At 35.0% G+C, this 21,414-nt stretch overlaps 2 protein-coding genes across 3 annotated transcripts; both read right to left on the bottom strand.

The window, feature by feature from the left end:
- Nucleotides 1-1,714: 1,714 nt before the first annotated feature.
- LOC142532548 (phospholipid-transporting ATPase 3-like) lies at nucleotides 1,715-13,593 on the bottom strand. Of its 2 annotated transcripts, none has more exons than XM_075638836.1 (27): nucleotides 13,068-13,593; nucleotides 12,440-12,505; nucleotides 11,638-11,694; nucleotides 10,930-11,011; nucleotides 10,711-10,821; nucleotides 9,537-9,614; nucleotides 9,323-9,419; nucleotides 8,973-9,079; nucleotides 8,596-8,661; nucleotides 8,118-8,239; nucleotides 7,927-8,008; nucleotides 7,741-7,818; nucleotides 7,540-7,656; nucleotides 7,191-7,337; nucleotides 7,010-7,114; nucleotides 6,213-6,355; nucleotides 6,003-6,104; nucleotides 5,854-5,917; nucleotides 5,556-5,768; nucleotides 4,965-5,130; nucleotides 4,808-4,887; nucleotides 4,490-4,729; nucleotides 3,327-3,548; nucleotides 3,083-3,250; nucleotides 2,583-2,942; nucleotides 2,396-2,502; nucleotides 1,715-2,304 (listed from the first exon to the last, which is right to left on the bottom strand). In XM_075638836.1, the coding sequence occupies exons 1-27, from the start codon at nucleotides 13,196-13,198 to the stop codon at nucleotides 1,998-2,000; spliced, it is 3,618 nt and encodes a 1,205-aa protein (XP_075494951.1). In that variant the 5' UTR covers nucleotides 13,199-13,593; the 3' UTR covers nucleotides 1,715-1,997. The 2 variants fall into 2 exon arrangements, with proteins under 2 accessions (XP_075494951.1, XP_075494950.1); XM_075638835.1 differs by having other exon boundaries at nucleotides 11,638-11,699; nucleotides 13,068-13,592.
- A 3,637-nt stretch (nucleotides 13,594-17,230) lies between these two features.
- On the bottom strand, nucleotides 17,231-20,937 carry LOC142533912 (transcription factor BHLH094-like). The gene is made up of 6 exons (XM_075640846.1): nucleotides 20,447-20,937; nucleotides 19,174-19,377; nucleotides 18,694-18,759; nucleotides 18,050-18,118; nucleotides 17,853-17,924; nucleotides 17,231-17,643 (listed from the first exon to the last, which is right to left on the bottom strand). Exons 1-6 carry the CDS (start codon nucleotides 20,774-20,776, stop codon nucleotides 17,515-17,517), a joined length of 870 nt encoding a protein of 289 aa, XP_075496961.1. The 5' UTR covers nucleotides 20,777-20,937; the 3' UTR covers nucleotides 17,231-17,514.
- Nucleotides 20,938-21,414: the final 477 nt, after the last annotated feature.

The following is a 21,414-nucleotide window of genomic DNA, read 5'->3' as shown; positions in this document are numbered from 1 at the left end:
TTATTTATCTAATTTAAGTTTCTTTCTTCTTCTTTTCTTTTTGCCATAAAAGCAAGTAATCGGAGTGGTAAAAAATTGTCGTAATAAAGGATTTTATCTTTATTTAGTGTTGATGGTGAGAATACCAAAGAAGAATAATTTGTTATTTAGCATAATATGTGATGTGTGTGTGCTAACACATTATGATTTTCGAACTAGTCTTTAGGAAGATATATTATCTCGTATTGAAAAATGCATACTATATATCGTAACGAAAATTACGATATTAATAATATTTATATCGATATTGTATCAAAAATTTTGGTACCGATGTTGTGGTATACTGAGATTTTGGTATGAGATCGACATTGGTATATGTTGTCTCATACCGAAAAAATACATTATATTTTTTAAAATTTTTTAACTTTATGATTTAAAAATATTACACATTTTTTAATTTATATATTATTTCGATATTTTATTATATACCAAAAAAATTTAAATTTTATATCGTTATCATACCAAAAATTTCGATATAGATATCATATTATATCGAAAATTTCGACATACCAAAAATTCGATAAATTGTTTTTTTTCGATATGACATCGGTATATCATACCATACCATACTTAATAAACATGCCATATGTGACCCTCAGACAAGTGCTGTCAGTGGATGCTAATAAAATAAAAATCGGTGTTATCATTAGCATCGCCATATTTTCTCAAGCATTCTTCGTAAAATCCATACCTGGTTCACAAATACGGTGGTAATACTATAAGTTAGAGTTTATATAATTGGTGTTGAATTATTTCATTATACGCAGTGACTTTTGGATATTACCAGTATCAAGTGATATTGGCAATTACATGTTTGTTTCTTTTTATTAAATTATTTTACTTTTGCTTTTTTTTTTAAAAAAAAAATAATAATATATCTGATTAATGATCACCACCAAGTACATTTTAAACGAGATAGACTGTCTGTCACACTAACAATATCACCAGGTGTGGATAATTAAGGTTGTGTCTGTTACGATGAGACAAGCTATAGAGTAGAGCAAGTACAAACCAAATGGAACTTAACCAAACCAAATCAAACCGTTAGTTTTATTGGTTTTTAGTTGATCAATGTTTGGATTTGTTTTAAAACTAACCAAACCAAAAAAAATTAGTGATAGTAGGCCAAAAAATTAGTTCTATTGGTTTTTAGTTGATCAATGTTTGGATTCAAATTTTTATTAAAAAAAGAATCAATCCGCACTTATCACCCCTACTACATAGTGATAGTAGGGCCAACAAGGCTGCTACACAAATAAAAGAATGAACAATGTCACTCAAGTGATACTCGATACTGACCGCAATAGGTGGAGCATGACAAACTATTTAATAGTCAAAAAAAGAAGCAAAACGTGTATTAATTTGCAACCGAAGAAAATATGAATATGCGTTTTTAACGCGTATTCACATGTCAAGGGGCTCTATAAATAGAGCTCCCCCCTTCATTCTAAAATCATCCCTTATTCGAGTTTTTTCTCATCTTATAAGCATTTGAGTGCTTAGTTCTATAATATTTGTGAGGTGTTTTGTTCTCCTGTATTAAGAGAGTGTGTGATCTCTTTAGAAACACAGTGAGTGAGTTGTACACCAGAAAATATTATAGTGAAATTCTTTTCATCTTGCCCGTGGTTTTTACCCTAATAATTTTTAGGGGTTTTCCACGTAAATCTCGGTGTCCAGTTTATTTTTTATTTTCGGGTTTTATTATCTCAAATTCCGCACGTGGGACCAACAGTTACACCCTCATATAATCTATCTAAACAAATAAAAGAGATTCCAACATCCTAAAACTAATCAATATTATATCTAGAAGGGTCTACATGAAATTGAATTTTTTTTCTACAAAATGAATCATTACTGCAATTATAAGATATAATCACAGTCGATTCTGCCGATGCTATATTAACAACACAGGGACACAAAAAAATATACTAAACTTTGTACAAACATGTATGCTCTCAATTGTTTCGCGTTACCTTAGGTCGCGACTTCATGCTGGCTCTCCGAGCCACATCCCATGCCTTCTGTGGCACAAAAACTCCTGCCTGTGATGCGAAAAAAGACTCATAACCTGGCGAATCGAAAGCAAAGCCAGTGTGCTTCGACTTCTGACCCGGGAGCTGCATCAGAGCATAGCTACGCGCCTCATCTTGAGTAAGATTGTCGTTTCCTATCTCGAGTAATCCTATCCTGCTACCATCAGATTCATTCCTGTGAATTTCTTGGACGATTTGATAATCGTAGGGAAAGAACCATCTTTGAGCCCTGAAGCAAATTTAATCACAGAAGACTTGAGAGTAAATAATGCATGAAAACAGATAATGCTCCAAAGCTGCAAGTTACTGGTAAAACGTACCCCATGTATACGAAGTCGCAAAATAGTGCGGACATAGGGACGAGAATCAGAGTGAGGTAGAAATAAATGGTACTCATTAGGACATAAATCACGAAATAGATATTCTCCTGCAGTAAATAACAAAATTTGAAAAGGAGTTGCCACCAAGTACGTAACAGGTGGCTGAAATAATAGTGAGAGATCTCACTTGTGCTTTAGGTAAGACAACGCCCGAGTAAATGAAGACAAAAATGAACCACGCTAATATGCTTCCTCCAACACTGATGTGGTGCCATTTAGTAATTGTGTTACACATCATGAGGAGGCGCAAGTTGACAGTCACGACAACACAAGTAAATGCCATTGTGCTGACGTCCCACAAGCCAAACATCTTGCCAGCTGAATTCATAGCACGATTACTTGAAGCAACGACAAAGTAATAGAAAACTAATGATTGATAGATTGCGAAAAAGGCCCATGTTGCCACAACCCTCCATTTGAAGAAAGTATTCCTTATTCCTTCCTTGTATAACTCAGGATATTTCTTGGATAGAGAACAATTAACATCCTGGAAGAAACGATTAACAAAAAATATGAAACTAGCAAAATATATTATGCAACAGAAGCTCAGCCTGTTCTCAACACAAAAATTTAAGCTTATGTGATAATCAAACAGAGAGACAATAATAAATCTGTGCATTTCAGTACCTTATCGAAAAGTCCAAGAATGATCACAGGTAGGGCAGTGAATATTACATTGTACAAAGATTGAAACCAATCATCATAAAACCTCTGGCCAGAAAATCCAGTCCGGAAAGTGAACCAAAATTGAGTGAAAGTAAACATCAGGTTCTTGTAGAAGAAGTAAGTCACAACCTGCAAAAAATTTAGAAGCTGTCAACAATAGGACTTTAGAACACCGCAACTGGCATAAAACTGTAGAGTGTCGAACCTTGCATATTCTGAGATATGACCACCGCCCATGCACAAGGAGTAATTCGGTGAGGAAGCGAAACTGTGCAATGGCAAAATCACTTGCCATCACGGCTTGCATCCCCTCCTGCCCACTTATTCCAACACCAACATGAGCTGCTTGAATCATGCTAACATCGTTAGCACCATCACCAATACTAAGGGTAATCTTCTTTGCACCCTTCTTAACTAAACTTGTCACCTAAAAGCAGAAAATTGATAAGTCAGCCCTACAAATTATGAAGCACTTCACAAAATCGAGTAGCTTATGTGATAAAAAAGCAGTGATGATGTTTTGATGGTGAATTTGACCTAAAGATTCTTTGCAGTAGCATTCATTTGTTAGTTCAGTAATGCTATGAAGCAACAATTCCTTGACTATATATTCATCAATTTCTTTTTGGGCTTATGCTCCATTTGATGACAGTTTTCCATGTGCAACTGCATATGCATTTATAAAGAGAAAAAGTTATCTTGTTCTGCCCATTTTCATTATAGGCTATCTAGCCATCTAAAGACATAACAGACAACACATGATTCAATCAGAAAACAACATAAACTTTGACGGACTATGCCGGATTGAACTTTCATGTTCTGCTGTAAAGATGATTGATAGTCCAAAACAGAAAGAAAAAGAAATCTAGTTGCTATGCTCCCATGCCTTGGGTAACTTCCAGGAATAAGGTTATTTTGCAAGAGAAGGCAAACACCAAACTGCAAAGCGACCAGTTTAGCTGAGGATGCCACTAATTTATAAAGGATGACGCAGGATGGTAGATGCTTAAAGCAATCTGTAAAATGCACTTAACCAGAATCTTTTCTATCTCAGATATACAAGGAATGAGCAACTTGTCTAAACTTTTGAGACAATTTCTGGGCACTAAAATGACGGGAATATTGATATTATTTACTCTTGGAACAGTTTTGGATGCCTGTTTGGAACAGTAAATATAATCTATTCAGATATCATGATGACTGCGGATGATAGCAGACAAATTTCAGAACTAATGACAAGATTTTCTTATCAAAGGGTTGTAGAGATAGCATACTCTAAGTCAGCATATATAGATGTAAAACTATCATTTATCTAACTTTATACAAGTAGAAATAAAAGTAGATCATAATGATATTTAGAAACTTTACCTGTGCCTTCTGGAGTGGAGAAACTCGGCAGCAAACTACAGCACTGCAATTTAAGCTCAAATTAAGGAGCATTACTCGTAAACTAGGGTCCAGTGCATACATCAAACACTTTCCATCAATCACAAGTGCCAATTTTGATCCAGGTGCAGAATGAAGATACTGTTGAGCTTCTTCATGATATTTTCTTAGGTCATTTTTCACTGTCTCTTTAATAACACGAGCAAGTTCAACTTGATCACCCTGATAAAATATTCAGGAATTGGAAGTTAAAATGAGTTCTGCTTTTGCATGGGAAAGTGATGTCAGCGTGTTACTTACCATGTCCTCAATCTCTCTGATAGCATCAGTTTCTGAACTGATTATAAATTGCCTCATGCTATTATTCATTAACTTGCATGCTGCATAAATGAAGCAGAAACAAATAAATTACAGCAGTTATCAATTGTTAAAAAAATTAAATCATTAACTTTCTTACCGTAAGCAATATTTATTGCTGTTTCCAACTTGTCTCCTGTTAGCACCCATATTTTAATTCCAGCTCGTGAGAGCGTCTCTATGCAAGCTGGTACTCCCTCTTGAAGCTTGTCTTCAATTGCTGTACATCCAATCAAAACAAGCTCCTTCTCTATTTGTTCAGCAACCTGAAACAGTTTTGCATGTTCATTATAGCAGAAGTCTAAGATTTTGTAATTAATATTGGCAAAGCACACAAACAAGAGTTATGACATGGATAAAAGAACAATACTAGGCTTTCCACAACCTAAAAACCAAATTAGAACCCTATACATAGAGATTAGAATCAGAGTAGTGCATGTTCAACATTGACCGGATAACAGAAGATAAAGTGAAACAAAAAACTCTCAAAATTCCAAATAAACTTCGAGCAAATACATTTCATATTACTATGAACATGAGAGTAGTCGTTTAACTTAAGTTCAGATGCCATGCCTGCGTGGTTGCCCTATAAACAGATCGCATAGAAAGATTATATGAGCACACACATGAAAAATATGCATGAAAGTATTACAAAAAAATAAAAATAAAAAAATAGCATACATATGCACACCTCGTCCAATTTCTTCTCTCTATCTCGGAGAGCTGATTTTGCCTGAATGTATTTCTCATTCCAACTTTCATACACGCCAGAATTCAAATCTCTATAAGCCAGGCAGAGTGTACGCAATCCAGCAGCTCCAAATTGCTCCAAGTGCTCTCTGGTTGTTCTCTTCAAATCATTGTCACCAATGGCCAATCTTTCATATATTACAGTATCTGCACCCTGTAATAAACATAAAAAAAGAAGCTAAAATTTTAAGTCTAGCAATAAGTTTTACCAATGTACTTGTACAACTTTATTTCGTAACCTTGCAGTAGAGTACAAGTCTACCATCTGAAAAGCGGCATATGACAGACTGGCGCTTCCTTGTACTAGAACACCAAAAAGATTACTGAGTCTTAACTGGACATTTCATTGATCAGGTTCAAAATAAGCATGCAAATAAGAATGTATTACCTGTTGAACTCAAGGACATTCAAAATTTCATATGGAACATCCTGAACCTTTCCCATCTTATCAATATGTGACTCACGAACATAAATTGTTGTTGGAGAACGCCTGAAGTTGAGACATTAAAAAGTTTCACCACATGCTTTCACCCAAAAAAAAAAATCACCACAAGCAATAGTCTACGCATACCACTAAAACTCTTTTAAAACCACATACTTGAAGAAAAAGAAGCCAAAGTTCTTCGCTGCCGTAACCAAAGCAGCCTCATCAGGAGATGCGGCCTGATATCGAATCTTTTCAGGAGATTCATCACCTTCAGGAAGCACAGTATGACATATTGCAAGGCACCTGAAAAATTCCTACACAAGAGGAAAACATTTTATCAAGGATGAAATTATCACCAACCAGGACAAGAAGCATGAGAAATTAGTGATCGATTCTATGTATGGAGCTATCATAGGAGTCTCAAACAAAAGTAACAAAAGGCACATCTGCTAAACCAAAAAGAGAAGTGAAAGAAAAGAAATTAACAAATTAACTGATTTTCATACCATGAAATAAGGTTAGGCACGCAGCACTAAGGAAAGAGACGGGCCCAATTTTTCAATCCTATAATGTTGTCTCAATAGTAAATCTGTGTTAAATGTACAACTAAACAAGGTAGACATACCATAACGAATGCTCAACATTGTCATCTTATCGCTAACGAAAAAATTATTTAAAAATAACCCAAAAAAGTTTCCATTGCCATGGCTGCTTGACTAAATAGACCGATGAAGTCAATGAGAGAATCTACGAGTACAAAGAAATTTTCAAAGCTTCACAACAAGATCAAGTGACCACAGGGAAATGAAAACATCTGATAGAATTGGTGTATATTAGTCTCGTCCACTAGACATGGTTAGACAGACAGTCAAGCAGCATCATGGACATATATCACATAAGAAAGAGAATATAATACCGGTTTACATTTGGTACAGTTCTGTAAACTTGTTATCATTTAAATAACCTACTTTGCAATACTCTGGATTAGGTTCATTCTTCCAAGCACCACGCATAAGTCGGGTATCATCAAAGTTGAATCCCTTTTCGCGTGCTGAATTTGAAGGTCTCTCAACCTGAAAATCAAACGCCTCAGTAGAACACATGTTAAGATTTAGAGGAATCTTTTTATTTTATTGGAGAAAGATTTACCTCAACTTTTACTCCAGTCCTTTGAGCTGTTCCCAACTCAATTTCGCTGACACCAGAACCATATACCTCTCCAGCAATTGAACATTTAAAAAACTCCATTAAGTTTCTTGTCAGGGTTCCGGTTTTGTCAGAGAATATATACTCCACCTGTCACAAAGATTTGCAAAGAGAATCAACATGTCATAAATAAGACATCAGCAAGCAACAAAATCCAAGTGATCAAATATTCACTAGAACATGTATCCATGAACTAGATAACATTCAGAAATTACCGCATGCAGGCAAACTGAAAATTATTATGCCACTAACCAAAATCTTAAAAAGAAAGGCAAACAATGCAAAACTCTACCTGCCCAAGTTCTTCATTCAAATTGGATGTCCGTGCCAAAGCAGGGGTATTGCTTTCAGCGTGGTACATGTGTAAGTCATTGTTAATAAATTGAGTGGACTGAATAAATTTAATCATCTGAAATAAACAAAAGCTTGTCGGTGAATCACGACAACATAAACTCAGTGAAAGCAGAAGAGAACAGATCACAGTTAAATCTACCTCCACAGAAACATATAGAGAGATGGGAATGATTGGTGAATAGAGAGTTATGAGGGTAAAAAAAGTCAAGACAGCAACCTATAGAACATTAAAAAGCAAAGGTGAGTTAGAGAAAGAAGTTGGAACTGAAAGTATTAACTAATACCATAAACACGACCATGAAAGAAAGGTGATCCCACTCTTTACCACAAATTTATTGCCAGGATCAAACTGTTTTTCTGAGCTGTCAAACCGCAAATAGTAGTACTTCTGATCTATGAACACACCACTACACAAATGACGAAAGTAGTTAAGTATAGAATTGAATTTCAAAGAAATGAATACAGACTGCGTTGCAGAAATTTTAAGAGTGAAACATGATAGACAACAGGTCAAACCTGCCTATAGCACCCAAAAGACACATGCAGAAGAGAACACTAAACAGAGTAAGTATAAGCTTGTCAAGTTTCTTCTCTAGTGTGCTTCGTTTGGAAGGAATTTTCATGGAGTTCATCATAACCTGCATTTGCACCAAAGACACCACTGAAATGCAGAAACAAGCAACTGGTAGAATAGGAAAATGAAACTCAAAGATCATAATTAGATATATATAGATACATAAATATTGAGACATGACATATGACACTTGATTATTTCATCAATTGGAATGAAAAATTATCAAATATCAGCAACTAAACGAAACCCTCCAATGATGAGAGTAACAAATGGCGCTAATACATACATCCTTCACTGGAAACTGTCAGACTGCTCAACTAGAAAAAGTAAAACCAAACAATGGACAAAACTTGAATAAAGTATGAAATGTAAAATAAAAACAAAATAATGGACAAAACTTGAATAAAACAGGAAAAGTACCTTAGTCTCGTGCCCTGTGAAAATAACTGTACCAACAATGTACTCAGTGTTCCTCAAGTTACAGCCCTGAAACATGCAAAAATAGATTAAATTAAAATATAATGCAACTACATAGAAAGTAGCCAGCGATTAAGGGCATAGAAAATGAGAATTATAATTGGTATTTTCAAGGAATTGTTCCCAACTTCAATCTGTATTAAGACAAATCTTTTGTTATCGATCACTGGACTCTCGTAGAAAATTTATGCAATAAGAGAATGCAGCTAGCAAGTTTATCAGATTTGTAGACACATAATAAAATAAAGATAGCGTCGAAGTTACCTACTGAAACTTGAATCAATTGAAAACAGCTGATGCCAAAGATGGCAATTCCATACCCGTAACAGAAGTTGATTTGGACTGAGCGGCAAGGTTTGTTTGTCAAGGATCAAGTTGCCAGTAAAGGTGTACAACGAATTGTTTGGTTGCTCACATTGTACCTCACCTGCATTTAACACGCACATTTCATCAAATATAAACATGCAACAAAATTTTTAGCCAGTCAGTTACAATCATTTTGACGCACGTCAATCCCATAATGAAGACTATTTACAAAGCATCACAAATCAATGAGGTTGTATATGAACGCAAAAATAGTCATTCAGAAATTTTTTGGTCAACAATATGGCAGATGACATGACATTTATGCATGTTATCATGTGTTGTATCCTTATACTGAAAGTAAAACCTTTAAATTCAGCCACTTTCTCCGGTGTCACATAGTCCCAAGTCTTTTCTGATGCTTTCCTTATCTTCAAGTTAGTTTCCCCATCGAGATTTGCAGTCTGCAAAACAACCGAAGATAGCTGATAAATGATGTGGAAAGATTAATGATACATATTTTTATTCTATTCTCAAACGAGACGAAACAGTACACCACCACGAACACAAAGAGAGCAAACCTCAATGTAGCAGACACCATCAGGGTTTGTGCTAGCAAGGAACAATAGATCAGCTGGGAAGTATCCATCTTGTTTCACCTTCAACCACAAAAACAGTCTGACTTTCAGGCAAAAATCAGTGAAAAATAGTTAATCCAAGTGAATTTGATAGACCGATTCAGAATAGATGAATTTAAAAAGGATTATCACTAGTGGTATTTCATTCCATAAAAAATTTAAAGGTCATGAACATACATCATCCAACGGAACTATTCAGAATAAGAAGCAACAGTCAAGAGACATAATTGTGATTGGAAGCCAATTAAATTTTTTTTTTATCTTCAATCAATATTGAGATGTGTCATCTATTCACTGCAGGTTGAAAAACTAACGAATTCATTAGCCATCAGAGCTTAAGGATAAGCTTAGATTCATTTTCAGAGATATTTTAGCTCGAAACATTTTTAATTTAACTTTTTTATCACTCATAAAAAATTCATAAGTATCATATTACATCATATTCCTAGTTTAGAAATTCCATACACCACTAAAAAAATTAAACATATAAAAATAGTAACTAACCCAACTAATTTGTTGACATACCATCTACATTAAAAATATTTTTCTTTAAAAAAAAAACCAAATGTACCACCAAATTCAACAATATAATTTCCAAATTCACATTTCCATAGACCGTCTTCCAAAATGCCAAAATGAAACCCCGAAGTACAAATATACATGTTTTCCCATACCTATGACTAAAGCTCTCATAATCAAACCTCCTATGAAAGTCAAGCAGACTCATACGCACAAACATTGTGTTGACTAGTTTTCAAGATTCCTAAAAGTCATTAGGGCTATAATAGTGATACCGTAGTAATTAACCAATTATTTGACCTGGTTTGTAGTCAAATGCACAAACAGTTCCACACCAGAAACACCCCTTACATTTCTCTAAATATTGCTGCTAACTAAAGGCCCCAGTGTATCATAATCTCCTCGTTACCTGCAGAGACATAGAGCAATAACTTCTGTAGTTCTACTATCAAACATGAGTAGCCCGGGAATTTATACCAACTTACTACCAAGAGCAGAGAAATGAACATATGAAGCTATTTAAACATCAGAACCTTAATGGTTTAGCACAAACAGTTAAATAGGGTATATGGAAGGGAGATTAACAACTGAACCTTACCTTGACTATGTCTCCAACCTGCAGCTTCTTCCAAGGGATGGATATCCATTTCTGATCTTGCAACACTTCTATGCTGGAATTATTGATTGCCATATCATTTTGGAAACGTTTCTGCCATGCATAAAGGGAAAAAATAAAAAGGGAAAAGACATGGAAGACCATCAGAACAAGATGCATAGATTGTAAAACACCAAAGAAATAAAATGATATAATTCTCACCCAGTCCTCCCATGCTTCTTTGATGAGAGATACAAGAAGCACCAGGGTGAGTGGAAGCACATTTGTTATAGGACTCACAGGACTGCATAAAAACAAAGGTTCCTTAAAAATGTTGCATCTAACAACCATGGATTTCATTGTTAAGATAGACTTCTCATTTCAAATTATCTGCTGCAGCAACATTTCACGCAGGTCAATCAACAAGAAAACTAATGCACATAACTAGGAAAGCAACTGAGAACCTAGATTTGCTGTAATGGTATTTTCGACAATAACCAGAAAGCACAGCATAGTTTTTTAAACTTAACATGTGCATATACAAGCTCTCTCTTCTTCAGCTGAAATAACAAATTAATAGAGCCATTTCAGATACACAGGGCAAAATGCAATATTAACACATATTACACTGTCATTATATTGGCAATCACCGTCCACATCCATGCAACAGAACATCCTACAAACTTGAAATAATACACATTTTTTAGCTGCATCACATCTCAGATTAACCAGTTATCCATACACAAATGCAAAACTAGTGCTAGATTTGCTTCACCATTCTCTCCACGAATTGTTGCATTCTATATAGCGAAAAATCAGTATATATATCAATCTAAGCATTCCGCAATTGTGATGCCAATAATACTCAAATTGTTTTATATCATATTTTATGTAACCCTTGGTGATCTAAACTATATTACAGCAACATACCTGACTGGAGTGCATGACAATATTGAAATCATGAGAAAGTAGAGATTAGCCACCCGTCTGAACTGTCAGCATAAATTAAACAAGAGGAAACAGGTATTACAAACTAAATCACCAGGAAAATGAAGCCTCGTATTTCTTTTTTGCTACAGCAGTTAACTAGCTGGAGGATAAAAAAAACCTTGATCCTAAACAGCCGACAACTCTGTCAACATAAATTGTTATATAGCAGATGCCGAGTTTTAGAATTCGATTTCATTACATGGAATGGTAATAATGTATCTATTCATAGATATCACATTGTCATCTATAAATAGAAATTAAAAGTCTTCAAAATGTTCTGCATGCACTCTTCTCTACAACAAATGCAATTAAGTGATAAGTCACTCAGAAATCAAAACTATACCTTCTACATGTTTCTCAAATTTATCTAGTACAACTCTTTTTACCTGTTTCCCTAGATGGCAGCTAAAAATTAGACAAGTTAATCCAATATCTTCATTCCACCACAGGACTTCATCTCCAGAATTGTTTCAAAAAACTAAGTCGGATTGAAAAATACTGCTAAAGAGAAAAATGTGAGCCCTACAGCAGTTAGTGTAGTCCTAATGCCAAGTTTGTAGATTGATTTTAAATTATTCCGAAACCAATATACAGGTAAATTGATAAACTAAATCCTGAGGTAAAATTCATTTCAAGGTTGCAAGTCATTGTATAGCAGATAAATGCTAACTTGGTATTCATGACAAACGCCAGCTTTCAATAACAAAATACACTTTTCAAAAATAGTGCAACATTATATTACCTGCTCAAAAAGTCCCTTTGGTAAAAATGTAAAGACATCATACTTCGTAGTTGACACAGAATTTCCCTGAAAATAAATTATGGAACCAATCAGATCTAATTAAAGAAATTATTCACACCAGATTGGAAGACAATATCAGGACTAACACACGCACAGGTTCCCTAGAGTCCCAACTCCCAAGATGCAAGGTAAAATGTGCTCCTCGTCAAAGCAACATGTGCTAAAACATGACATTTCAAAATCTAATAGAACGAAGAAAATTATATCACATAGATTTACAAACAAACTCTGATGCATAGCTCATATGGCCCTATCGAATGTGATAAAAACTACACTTATACACTCAGAACGTGTGCCTCAAACTCTGATGCATAGCTCATATGGCCCTATCGAATGTGGCATGCTTATTAGTACACATACAAATTTGAATATAATGAATCAAACTCCAGCTTAAGCTCAAAACAATAGTTCATCAATCAAGTTTCCGAGTGTATGTGATGCGATTGGCACCCATAAAATGAACTCGCCTATGCATTGTTAGACTCCAGAAAGTTCACATATATAAATACAAATAAATCAAGAACACGTAATAAATAAAAAAAAAACTGAACAATCCTGCAACTATAACCTTGAATTGAGCGAGGATATTTGCATCACGATCGTTGCAGAAAACCATTCTATGGCCTGGTGCCTGCGGCTGAACCTTACCAAGTCGAACCGTACGAGACGACGAGACACCGTTCGCCGTCGGAGACCCATCCCCCCCGCCGCCGCCCAATCTAGATCCCCTCCATCCAGCCATTTTATCCCTACAGTACGTCCGATCGAACCGGACTGAGGTGCATAAACCCCTAAATACTTACAAAAATAGGGGAGGGATTCAGTTAAACATCATTATCTGAAATTCAGGGAGAAAAGAAAAAAATTGTAGCAGTTGAATTGTGCAATGCAAATGACGAAGGTGGGGTTTGATTTTACGAGAAAATTTAATTTAAGCCGTGTAAAAAAAATTGAGATACAACCACGCGTATTTTGGCGCGTGTTGGAAAACGGCGTAATCAGATGAAATGGTTTTCCCAATCTGTCCCAGGTTAGCTATGAGTGGTAGTGAACGCGGAAGAAGCAAGGGTGGGCTAATATGACTGGCAAATGATTCAGTGATGGATCTCCGGGAAGGAAACGATGTCGTTATCAACTGATAAATAAATTTGTAGCTAGACATTTTAGAAATTTGAAATTGAAATATTCAGGGTGATGGTTTGACTTGGCGGTCCATGAACAATTCATCTTATATGTTAGGTTTAATTCCATCATAAAAACTCTTATACATGGTCTCCCGATTTAATTTTATAAAACGGATATCTGATTTGACCTGATCGATACATGAAAACTATTATTTATGTCAAAACTATAATTTTTTATTGTTGATATGGTATAAAAGTCAATCTGTCTTACAAACATAAATACGTGAAATTGTTTCAATGGAGATGTACTCTGATCCCACAAATTCTTTTATATTAGTTGTATAGTTAATGATAATAATAATAATAACTCATTTTTATTGTTAGTTGTCTCAATTTGAACAAACCGTGATGATATATCATCTCTATCGTAATCCCATAACAACGTTGGCAAATGTTCTTTATACTCGAAAGTGATGTAAATTGCATTCTTTGAATTAGTAAAACTAAAATGATCGATATACAAGAGCATTGTCTCCGAGCAGTAGAGAAAAAATTATTTATAACATAAAAAGAAAAATTAGAAAATAAATGGAGAAGTATCTATCACACAGTTCTGAGTTCTCCATCCAATCGTATTCTACATGAAAATATAAAATTGTTATAAGATGGGAATCTGAATCTTGGGATCATATGTATAAACCACCCGTTTTTTGTTTGACAAAACATGTATAAATGTTATACATAACTTATTGGTTAAAACGTTTAGCTTAGATTAAATGATTTTAAGTTACGAATTTTGACTATATTGATTTTCAGTTCATTTGATTTTTTGGATGAATTTATATTTGATATATTTCAAATTCATCACTTGTTAATCCATGTCGATGTGATGATAATTATAATGTTTTGCATCCCTTCTCAAATCAAATTTTTCATTCTAAATCAAGTTATCTCATCCAAGCCCAATCCCTTAAAATTTGTACTCTAATATTTTTTTGTAGGGCCGGTCTCAGACTTTGAAGGGTTCGTGCAAAAAAAAAATAATTTCTTTGAAATGTAAGGTCTTTTTTAAATGTAAGAGCCAACATAGAAATTTGAAGTGTCAGATTGATAAGCCCACTATCCACTATTAAATTTTAGAAAATTTGAAGATAAAATACAAAGCCCAAATATCCAACCCAATATACCCCTATCTCCATTTTAATTGAGGCCCTATCCAGCTGGAGTGTAAGGCCCGAGAATTTTATCCTATTAATCTGAAATGATTTGGGGATAATTGATATGATTATAGACGAAAGAATCGGATCGGGAAAGATGATATAATGCATGAAAATGTGCGAGGAACAGTAGCCCTCGCGCATATGCGCGGCACAGATGCGCGCATATGCGTGCCATGGGCAGAGGACCTCGCGCATATGCGCGAAGTGAGTCGCGCATATGCGCGAGCCTGTACAAGCGAAGTCCAGAGGACCTCGCGCATATGCGCGGAGATGAGTCGCGCATATGCGCGAGCTGCCGAGAAGTTTATCCACGAGACCCGTAGGTCTCGTGCATATGCGCCGATATTAGTCGCGCATATGCGCGAGACGTGCAGTATGCACATTGAGCCACCCGTCCTTCTGCATGTGCGAGTATGTATATATATATATATATATATATATATATATATATATATACATGAGTCTTCAGTCAAAAACAAGAAAACGAAGGAAAGAATCGTGAAGAAAGATTCAGAGAAGCTCCGAAAATCCTTACGTATTTTGTGAGAAATCCGCCCGTCCGATTTTGAATCCGACTTCGGTATTGGGTTCCTATTGACGTAGGCTACAACTGGACGTAAGTTTTACTACGTTTTGATATGATTTGAAATTATGGTATTGTCAGAATCTGATACGATTCTTATATGATGTTCTGGTCATGTTAGACATCGTATAATCGAAACCGGACTGAAGAATAAATACCATATGGAATTGTTATGATTTTCGGAGTTATTTTGGAATCGATTTGATATCAGAATTGAATTGTTATCAAATATGAGATGTTAGAATTGATATCTGACTGAGATGATATTGCTGGGTATATTGAGACTATGACGTTGTGCTGTTGAAACAGAATTTGATTGAATTCTGATTATATCCAGTATTGTTTGAGTGGTGTATTGATACCGTACCCTCGATATTGTTATTGTCAGATTGAGTATTGACAGGCTTTGAGTTCGAGACTTCGACAGAGTCAGAGTATCAGAAAGAAAGGTATAAATTAATGTTGAGTTGGGATTGCACAGCTCGAGTGAGGTTTGACTCGAGTCTCCCTAAATCACATACTTAGTTTATTACATTGATATTTGTAATTGATGAGATTGATGTTTATAGTCTATTGATTTATAGCCACTGCATGTATTGACTACTGATTCGTTTAGTCATTGGCTGATTCGCCTAGTCACCGGCTGATTCGTCTAGTTATCGACTGATTCGTCTAGTTATCGACTGATTCGTCTAAACTTTGGCTGATTCGCTTAACTACTGACTGATTCGTCTAATTATTGGCTGATTCGCTTAATCCTTGACTGATTCGTCAATTCTGTGGCTGTTTCGCCCAGACACTGGATATATGAATTATATCGATACCGTTTAGGGGTTGATTCATTCTTATCGACTGAGATTCGATATAATTATCAATATCCAGACATTGGGATCCCTAGGTTAGAGTTGAGTCGAGTCTGAGACGACGCGTTGTTTGAGTCGAGTATGTGATGACTAGTTGATTTACAGTTTTGATATTATACATGTTTGTTGATTGGCTGCATGTGAATGATATTTGTTATATGCTTTTGTATATGTTTTATATGATTGCATGTTTACATTGTTTATACTGGGATTTATTCTCACCGGAGTTATCCGGCTGTTTTCTTGTTTTGTATGTGTGCATGACAACAGGTGGGACATGTTCAGGGTCGAGGAGATGAGAAGAGATCGTGATTAGAGTGGAGGCTCCGGACTTGGATTAGAGATAGGGTTGGACACTTGATATTAGTTGTTAAACCTTAGTTGAATAAATGTATGTGGTACAGGACTTGTACTTTTATACTGAGACTGTATATACGTTTTATTTCACTACGTTCCGCATTTTAAAAAAAAAATTTAGACCATGCTTTATAATTGATTAATTAGTCCCAATTATGATTAAGAACATGATTAGCGTCCGGGTCCCCACAACAGGGGCCCTGTGCGGTGGCCCCATATTGACCACCCCAAGGCCTGTATACCGATATTCACAATAAAAAGTAATAATCTTAGCATAAAAATTAATATTTTTTCATGAATGACCCAAATAAGAGAACCGTCTCACAAAATACGACCCGCGAGACCGTCTCACACAAGTTTTTGTCATCGGTATATTATTCAAGCCACACCGCACACGTATTCATATATATATATATATTATATTGATCATTTTTTAATCATTCATATTTGTGTGAAGAATTTAATTTCTTTATTAGTGATGCCACCGCGAAATTAATTTGGAACGCTCAATTTGTTGACGTTTACCGTTTGTGATGTTACAGCAAAGTATAACAATTCTATCTGATCCTGGTATGGCTGAAACGTGCAAGAAGAAAGCTTTGAATTATTGCTTTTCAATGAACTTCCAAGTTTCTTACTACACCAAATTGCAACCATAGTACAACAAATAAAAGATTGTAACTGGATAAGCCTTTCACAACTCTCAGAATCATACTAACTCGGCCGCCGGGAGACTCGAGAAATCTGCTTTAACACGTTACCATAAAAGATAGATGTGGCAACATATTTAGCTTCAAGAAACTTGAATACTGTTCGCTGTATTCTTGGCGGCTTTTGGGTTTTTTTCCCCTTTTTTTTTATGTGTTAATCACGATGGTCGTTCGAAGCCGCCACCAATCTGCATGTGTAGCCATTCTGGTGATGAATCCCTTCCGTATTCCCTTGTACCATGAGACCCGAATGCCATGCCCGGCGTCTCAAAAGTTTGCTGAGAAAACTGCACAATTTTTAAAAAAGAATGCATTTTGTCAAAGACTCAAAAATGAACCATGATTTCGACAAACATAACTTTGCCGAACAGTCATGCTGAAGACAGGCAATTTCCAAAGAAAACGAAGGTTGAAGCTAAATGACAGAGAGGAAATTTGAAATAGCCTATAATTGGAGCAAATTCAGGCAGTTGATAACCATGTTTCAAGAACTTACATCTTTTGATGGATAAGATCCATCGATGCCTAGTCTTGAATTATTAACCGCTTCAAGCTTCATCGACAGAAACTGGGAGACAAGTGAACTGTGAGTTCTTTTTACAAGTGGGAATATTCTTAAAAGAAACAAAATCAAAGCACGACGCTATACATACAAGGGACTAAGAGTTGGACAGAGGGAAAAAAATTATTTACCTCGACCTGACGTTGTAATGATTGGATATAATTAATTATCTCGTCGAGCACCAGTGCTTTGCCAATTACCTGAACCAAATGAATCTTCTTATCATTTCAGAAAATATGAATTTAGTATCCCCAGTATCAAAGTGAAGATGGATAATAACTTTCAAAAACGCAAGACTAATATCCTTGAAACGCCAACATAAGATGGAAATAATCAGATAATATCAAAACAATGCAAATTTATATGTCTACCTCATTTATTCAGAGCATTTATAATGTATCTAGAACAATCTCCGAACTTCTGACAGTTGTTTATCACTCTTATATGGGCAAATGAGTGAGACTCAACCTTCCAATCCAACTTGAACCCATGAAAAAGACAACTTTGGTATCTAATGGCCAGATACCCACGGTAGGTATATCCATCACTATCAATGAGCATGGAGCGGAATTTTGGATAAAAAAATAGATGCACGGTCTCATGCATGAGATTTCCCAAGAAACCCGACATTCATATCAAACAGATTAATATGTCCATGTGCACACAGATTTCAAAAACTAATGAACAAGGAAAAAAGTAATAAAAGATACTTCAATGAAACGATCAACAGCATTCAATCCGATGGCGAAAATAAGTCCAGGATGTTGGAACTCACTTTATTACAACCAGGCACTAAATCTTGAAGGATTTTCATTCTCTCGCTTATTTTTTCTCTTCTAGCCTGTACCAAGAGGGACCAATAGGTTAACAATCGCTCATAAAATGTACATTTACCATGTATCAACTTCATCAAAAATAGTGGAGCAGAACCTATGTTTGAGATGCTCCTGACATGATAGACTATTTTTAGGCCCTTGTTAGGTTTCGACAATCCACACAGCATAATAGACAACTTGACAATGAGTCATGATTGGATTTTTCATCGATTATGCATCAAGATATCATAGGTTGCAAAAATACACGTACAGATTACTCAAGGATGCATGAAGCTACCTAAAGTATGCCACCATAGGCATCATCCAGCTTCTTATCCACCACCCCAACTTGACTATTAATTAATAATCAACAGCATAGAACTAAAAAAATGTAGTTAAATCTTTTTACAACTCAAACAGAAAGGCGATACATCCATTACCCTTTCAGCTAAACTGTGACTGTCAGTGGCTTGACCTCTTCTTGCTCGAACGTGAATATAATCTTGCTTTGGTGGTTCAACTGCTTTCACTGCACTTTTATCCGTTACCTTGCCTGAATTCCCAACACCTTCCCTTTGAGCTTTATTTTCTTCATTTCCATTTGAAACGCCCTCTGCCTTCAACCTCTTACCATCTCCTTCATTCTGCACAACCACACAATTTAAAATAACGCGCTAATTTTTCATTTCAACAACTGGAGTAAGCATATTGCATTACTCTGGAAGTTGCAACTACTTGCACAATTTTTTTACAAAAAAAAAAATCACTATACATCACAACATTTAAAAATTAAATTTTAATTTGTAAAAATCAAAAAATTTAATTATATATTGACGAAATCATCTATAAATTGATTCGAACAAAATCTTTTGTTCAAGCACATTTTCCAAACTACTAAGTTACTAAATGGAGAAGCTCTACAATTATTTTAATAATCAATTCATGATTATTTTAGCAAAATTTTTTTAGTTCATGCTCTCAATAAGTGATTTCGAAACCGAATCGAAGCGACCGATTTGAGCAAGAACCGATCACGAGTTCTGTACAAAAAATGCTAAAAAAACCATTTGACTTATCAAACCGATCAGAACCGGTCAAAACAGGTCAAGAACATGTCCGACCGGTTCACACATTTTTTAATTTTTTAAAAAATAATATATTTTTTTATTTTTCTTTAAAAAGAATTATTTTATATTTAAATTTTTATTTTTGGTTATATATATACAATTATTTTGATTTTGAACTTTATTAAAAATATTATTTTAATAATATTATACATTATTTCGATTTATTTAATTCTTAAAATATATATATATATATATTTATATTTAATCATATGTATATTGTTTAAATTTAGATAAATATATCTTTTTTATTATTTATATGTACACATTTAAAGTATTTATAATTTAAATATGTTATTTATTATATTATATTATTATTTTATATAATCTAACTATTTTTTAATCCAACGGCAAAATCTATCGTAGTTCGAATCATTTTCTAAACTAAAAACCTTCACCGTCCGATTATGTAAAAATTGCTCTCAATTACATAAAGGAGGATATTAAACAAGTGTCGCTAATATAACGGCCAAGTGAATTAATTTCTCTCGTAATGAACTCTTGAAGAGATAAGATGAGCTTAAACGCTATCAAACATATAAATATAACACCGCATCAATTAAAATGAAGTTTTGAGTTGAAATTGTACCAAATTGTCTCCATCGCTGTTACTGGTGGAAGCTCCTCCTTTGCCGCATTCATCTTTATCGCGGCGTTTCTTTGAATTAGTATGATTGGCTGGGCCATGATTCAATCTCTGGTCCATCTCCGTCGGATCCATGGCCAGAGCATACGACGACGCATTGGCGTGAAAACCCGGCCAGATCTCCGATAAATTGTAACCACCTCCTGCCCCGTCATTCACCATTGCACCCTGCGGGGATCCATCTCCAGGCCCGAGTCGCGACGAATGGAATGCTCGTGTTAGTGTAGATAGATATACGATGTGTATGTATAGTCGGGTGTAGGTAGGGGACATGAGGGTGGATCTTCCTTTCCGTGGAGAGAGCAGGTGCGTTGTGTATCCACCGGCGTACGATAGATTCTGAGAAGCAGAGCGAGCGAGGGAGAGAGATCTTGGGAGTAGAAAAGAAGTGACTTTTGAGGGAGCTTTTGTCGGAGTGTCCGGTGTCTTAAAGCTTCCAGGTTGTGCTATTCTACAACTGGCTCATCTACACTAAGGACTTGTTTAAAAAAAAAAAAAATTGACTTGACGGAATATATTTGAATTCCCTAATTTTATTTTGATGTAGAAGATATTCAAAATTCTCTTGAATTTTAAATATCCAAAAAGTCAAAAAAGTTTGAAATTCATCTTTTCAAAGTAATTGATTTATGTTATGATTTAGGGCATCCGCATCCGTCGGAATTATTCCATGTTAATAACTCTCCATCTCATCAAAAATGATGGGGTCCACGAGTCACATATTCATTACATTAACAATTTCCCATTATTAACACACACCCACATTCATTTAATTTCAACTTTCATTATTTATGGGTCTCACTGTCCACTTACTCATTTTTTTTATTTTAAATATTTCAATATCTTTCTAATATTTTTAAAATTTTACAACAAATATTACTAAAAATAAATAGTATTATTATTTTAAAAAT

This window comes from Primulina tabacum, chromosome 18 (assembly GCF_025594145.1).
Source record: "Primulina tabacum isolate GXHZ01 chromosome 18, ASM2559414v2, whole genome shotgun sequence".
NCBI lineage: Eukaryota > Viridiplantae > Streptophyta > Magnoliopsida > Lamiales > Gesneriaceae > Primulina > Primulina tabacum.
Note: the sequence above shows the minus strand (reverse complement) of the source record. Positions and strands in the feature narration are given on the sequence as shown.

Bases quoted from the DNA above. Each gene is read 5' to 3' on its own strand.
- LOC142533912 (XM_075640846.1), bottom strand. From the start codon at position 20,776: ATGTCCCCTACCTACACCCGACTATACATACACATCGTATATCTATCT. The intron at 18,760-19,173 runs GTAATGGATGTA...CTCTTGGTACAG, and splicing joins GTCACAGTTTAGCTGAAAGG to GCTAGAAGAGAAAAAATAAG. The intron at 18,119-18,693 runs GTGAGTTCCAAC...CATTTGGTTCAG, and splicing joins TAGTGCCTGGTTGTAATAAA to GTAATTGGCAAAGCACTGGT.
- LOC142532548 (XM_075638835.1), bottom strand. From the start codon at position 13,241: ATGGCTGGATGGAGGGGATCTAGATTGGGCGGCGGCGGGGGGGATGGG. The intron at 8,240-8,595 runs GTACTTTTCCTG...GTGCAAATGCAG, and splicing joins TCACAGGGCACGAGACTAAG to GTTATGATGAACTCCATGAA. The intron at 6,105-6,212 runs GTATGTGGTTTT...TCTCAACTTCAG, and splicing joins TTTGGCTTCTTTTTCTTCAA to GCGTTCTCCAACAACAATTT.